This window comes from Protobothrops mucrosquamatus, unplaced genomic scaffold (genome assembly GCF_001527695.2).
Source record: "Protobothrops mucrosquamatus isolate PMUCROS unplaced genomic scaffold, P.Mucros_1.0 scaffold3365, whole genome shotgun sequence".
Taxonomy (NCBI): domain Eukaryota; kingdom Metazoa; phylum Chordata; class Lepidosauria; order Squamata; family Viperidae; genus Protobothrops; species Protobothrops mucrosquamatus.
The window spans coordinates 4,304-9,279 of NW_015389350.1; the positions used below are offsets into that span (position 1 = coordinate 4,304).

The 4,976-nt window shown below is 44.3% G+C and overlaps 1 protein-coding gene across 1 annotated transcript in view; it reads left to right on the top strand.

Moving 5' to 3' along the window:
• EPG5 (ectopic P-granules autophagy protein 5 homolog) overlaps positions 1-4,976 on the top strand; it is a gene marked incomplete at its 5' end in the record, with an annotated part of 79,441 nt that overhangs the window by 4,026 nt on the left and 70,439 nt on the right. The window contains 3 exons of the mRNA XM_029286342.1: positions 934-1,007; positions 2,281-2,386; positions 3,735-3,849. Of these exons, the coding sequence (XP_029142175.1) occupies positions 934-1,007; positions 2,281-2,386; positions 3,735-3,849 (295 nt within the window). The remainder of the gene's footprint in view (positions 1-933; positions 1,008-2,280; positions 2,387-3,734; positions 3,850-4,976) is intronic.

The window sequence follows — 4,976 nt, forward strand, 5'->3', positions numbered from 1 at the left end:
CTTGCTTCTTCGCCTGGAGCAGTTGCAAGGGCTTACATGGTCCCCAAGGGCCGCTGACGCGCTCCCCGCCGCCGCCGACCATGCAAGCCCTTGCAACTGCTCCAGGCGAAGAAGCAAGCGGCTGGGAGGCCGCGGTGGCGCCTACCTCCTGCGCCCATCAGCTGGCGACCCCCGGACCTGCGTCCGTCGGCCGAAACGTCAGGCAACGCTTTGGCCGGTGCGGAGGGCGAAGCGGAGGCCGCTGCAGCGCCGAACTCCTGCGCCCGTCAGCTGGCAACCCCCGGACCTGCGCCCGTCAGCTGGGAGGTCTGGAGACGGAGCAGGCTGGCGTGGAGGACGATGGGGAAGCGGTGGCTCGGCGGGCGGGGTCCTGCCTGAGCGCGAATGTCAGGCCCACCCGCCCCATCTGTAAAAGAAAAAGCCTTCCGCCCAAGCATAACACAGAGGCTTGAGACACGGAGGCGCGGGACGCGGAGCGGCGCGGTGCGGCGGGAGGCGGCAGGACGGCGGGAGGGGTTACCTGCATCCTGCCAGCCGAACTCTGGAAGCCTGCCTGAATACCCGTATTTTCCGGCGTATAAGACGACTGGGCGTATAAGACGACCCCCGACTTTTGAGAAGATTTTCAGGGTTTAGAAAGTCGTCTTATACGCCGGAAAATACGGTATATAGATTATTTTATTTTATGTTTTATTATTTTATTTTATTTTATATTTTATTATTTTATTATTTTATTTTATTTTATTTATTATTTTATTATTTTATTTATTTTATTTTATTTTAATTTAATTTAATTTTATTTTTATTTTATTATTTTATTTTATTTTATTTTATATTTTATTATTTCATTTTATTATTTTATTTTATTTTATTTTATTATTTTATTTTATTTTTTAAAAACCTAATTTCACTCTTGTCCCCCTTTTCTTTCAGATCCAGATTCTGGATAACCCATCTGGTGTCTTTCACTTCATGCAGGCCCTCGCTTTGCTCATGTCTCCTGCCAAGTAGGTTCCGAGTGTAAAATGTGTTTCTTGGGGGGTGGGGGAGAAGAAATAACAGAACAACAGAGTTGGAAGGGACCTTGGAGGTCTTCTAGTCCAACCCTCTGCTCAAACCTATACCATTTCAGACAAATGGCTGTCCAGTCTCTTCTTAAAAACTTCAAGTGTTGGAGCAGCCACAACTTCTGGAGGCAGGCTGTTCCACTGGTTAATTGTTCTAACTGTCAGGAAGTTTCTCCTTAGTTTTAGGTTGCTTCTCTCCTTGATTAGTTTCCAACCGTTGCTTCTTGTCCTGCCTTCAGGCGCTTTGGAGAATAGCTTGACTCCTTCTTCTTTGTGGCAGCCCCTGAGAGATTGGATCATTGCTATCCTGTCACCCCTCATCCTTCATTAAACTAGACATACCCAATTCCAGCAACCGTTCTTTATATGCTTTAGCCTCCAATCCCCTAATCATCTTTGTTGCTCTTCTCTGCACCCTTTCCAAAGTCCACCATCTTTTTTATAATATGATGACCAAAACTGGACACAGTATATAGTAAGCGTGGTCTTGCCAAGGCCTTATAAAATGGTACTAAAACTTCACATAATCTTGATTCTACCCCTCTGTTAATAGAGCTTAGCTAAAATGGGCAGCCCTTGGGCTGCGGATGCCCTGTCCCTTTAAGACAGGGATCTTCAAACTTGGCCCTTTTATGACTGGTAGACTTCAATTCCCAGAATTCCTCAGCCAGGCATGCTGGCTGAGGAATTCTGGGAGTTGAAGTCCACCAGTCATAAAAGGGCCAGGTTTGAAGACCCCTGATCTGGATCCAATCCCGCAGTTTCATCAAAATGGCCGACTGAGGAATTCTGGGAGTTGAAGTCCACCAGTCATAAAAGGGCCACGTTTGAAGACCCCTGGTCTGGATCCAAGCCCATAGTTTCATCAAAATGGCTGACTGAGGAATTCTGGGAGTTGAAGTCCACCGGTCACAAAAGGTCCAAGTCTGAAAGCCCCTGCATTATGTGATGCCACAAGGTAGAAGAGCAGGTTGGGGACCAAGCATAGCTGGCTGGGGAATTCTGGGAGTTGAAGTCCACACCTCTTAAAATGGCTGAGGTTGAGAAACACCGGTTTAGCTCTTTCTGAGTTAGCATTATTTCCCCCTCACGTTATGTCAGGGGTCTTCAAACCTGGCCCTTTTCTGACTGGTGGACTTCAACTCCCATAATTCCTCAGCCATCGATGTGTCTTCCTCATTTCCAAAGCCTGCCGTATTTTATATCCTTGCAGAAATCGAGCGGAATTTATGTGCCATATGAAGCCGAGCGAACGAAGTCTTTCCTCATCCGGGGCGGGATCTGGAAACTGGACTTTAGTCGACGAAGGCGGAGAAGAGGTATTTTTGAAAAGAGGATATTAAGGTCCATTGAACGCAAACTCGGTGTAAGATTTCTCTCAAGCTTTTCAGCTAGTTTTGGGTTTAGTTTTCCAGCTAGATGGAGAGAGCAGTTTGCTATAGCTATAGGCTGCATTTCTAAAAAAAATAGTGACTAGTATGAACACCATAGCAGGAAACACAGTGAGGTTGTTGTTGTTATCGTTGTTGTCATTGTTGTTGTTGTTGTCGTTGTCGTCGTTGTCGTTATTATTATTATTATTATTATTATTATTATTATTATTATTATTATTATTATTATTATTATTATTATTATTATTATTATTATTATCATTATTCTCCGGTGAAATGCAGGCAGCCCTCAACAACCACAATTGAGCCCAAAATTTATGATGCTGAGACATTTATTCAGCGAATTTTGCCCCCTTTTACGACTTTTCTTGCCACATCTGTTAAGTGAATCACTGCAGTTTTTAAATGAATAACATGGTTGTTAACTATGAAATTAGAATAGAATGGAATGGAATGGAATGGAATAGAATAGAATAGAAAATACGGAATGGAATAGAATAGAATAGAAACTATGAAACAGAATAGAATAGAAACTATGAAATAGAATAGAATAGAATAGAATAGAAACTATGAAATTGAATAGAATAGAATGGAATAGAAACTATGAAATAGAATAGAATAGAATAGAAACTATGAAATAGAATAGAATAGAATAGAAACTATGAAATAGAATAGAATAGAATAGAATAGAAACTAGGAAATAGAATAGAATAGAATAGAATAGAGAATAGGAGCTGGAAGGGACCTTGGAGGTCTTCTAGTCCAGCCCCCTGCTCAAGCAGGAGAACCTATATTGTCTCAGACAAGTGACTGTCTAGTCCTTAAAAACCTCCAGTGATAAGAGCACCCACGATTTCTGGAGGCAACTTCTGTTCCACTGGTTGATTGTCCTCACTGTCAGGAAGTTTCTCCTTAGGTCCAGGTTGCTCCTCTCCTTGATTAGTTTCCAGCCATTGTTTCTCGTCCTTCCCTCTGGTGCTCTGGTGACTGGGGAATTTGGCGCGGGAACCTCAGATCTGGCTTTGCTTTCCTGTATTCTGCTCGACTTATAGTAATCGATAACCCCTTTTTCATCCAATGGAGCCAAGGATCGCTCTGTCTTAAAGGTCTGAGCTGAGGCAGGACTGACATCGGCCCAAGGGCTCACAGCTGGCGTCATGTCTCGGGTAGGACTAGAACTCCCAGCCTCCCGGTTTTTAGCCTGGCGCCTGAAACGAATTCAACCTTAGCAGTACAAAAAAACGCAGGTTCTTGATTCAGGTGTCTCTCTTCCTAGGATGAAGATCCCGAAACTAGTTGGGTCCTTCTTCTCGAAGATGACTTGGTGGCCCTTTTGACTCAGTTCCCCTTCCACGAACTCTTCCAGCACATGCTTGGCTTTGACGCTAAAGGTGAGCAACTTCATATAGCCAACTCTCTATTCACAAGGTTTTAAAAATTAAATTAAAATGAGAGGCAGTTGACTCATTCGGGAATGTAGACCCCCCCCCAGGAGATTTGGGCCAGCATAAGTTTCTCTGTCTGATTTTAAAGCATTTGCTCTTTGGGGCTTGCAATACGGTGGTGCATTGTATGAAGACTTCAGTGTGTTTATTTGTTGAGGTCTGTGTGTAGTGCGGGGGGAGTACAGTATATTAAAAAATAAAAGGGAGAAGGGGAAAAAAATGTAGAATTCACCTGACATAACAGCGTTCCGTGTGCCTTGGCATAGAGCAGAGGTGGGGAACGACGGCCCCTTTATGACGGGTGGACTTCAACTCCCAGAATTCCTGAGCCAGCCATGATGGACTTAAACTTCCAGCATTTCTGAGACAGGCATGCTGGCTCAGGAATTCTGGGAGGTGAAGTCCACCCGTCATAAAGGGGGCATGGTTCCCCCATGCTGGCTCAGGAATTCTGGGAATTGAAATTCTGGCATGAAAGATCAGGTCCACACATAGTCCAGTTCAATTGATTTATTGCTAATCATGCCCACGCATCGGAATCTTCTCAACTAACACTTAGTACCTGCTTGGAGTTTGATAAATTTCAACTTCCTGACAGTGAGAACAATTAACCGGTGGAACAACCTGCCTCCAGAAGTGGTGAATGTTCCAACACTGGAAGTTTTTAAGAAGAGACTGGACAGCCATTAGTCCGAAATGGTATAGGGTTTCCTTCCTGAGCAGGGGGTTGAACTAGATGGCCTCCAAGGTCCCTTCCAACTTTTTTATTATTATTATTATTATTATTATTATTATTATTATTATTATTATTATTATTATTTTGTTATTATTAACACAATTCAAGGGAGGTTGGACTTAAACCAGTTGTGACGACGTTGTGATTCCGTGCCAGCCTGTGTTCCCAACAGCTGAGTCTGAGGAATCTGAGGAGGAGGTGGAGGAGGCCTTTGAGGGGCCGTCAGGGTCAGAGGGAGGCTCTGATGAATTACAGGACTCACGGCTTGATGAAGAGCCTGGCCCCTCCAGTCGTGTTTCTGATGAAGCTCAGCTGTGTGAGGAGCATGAGTCAGATT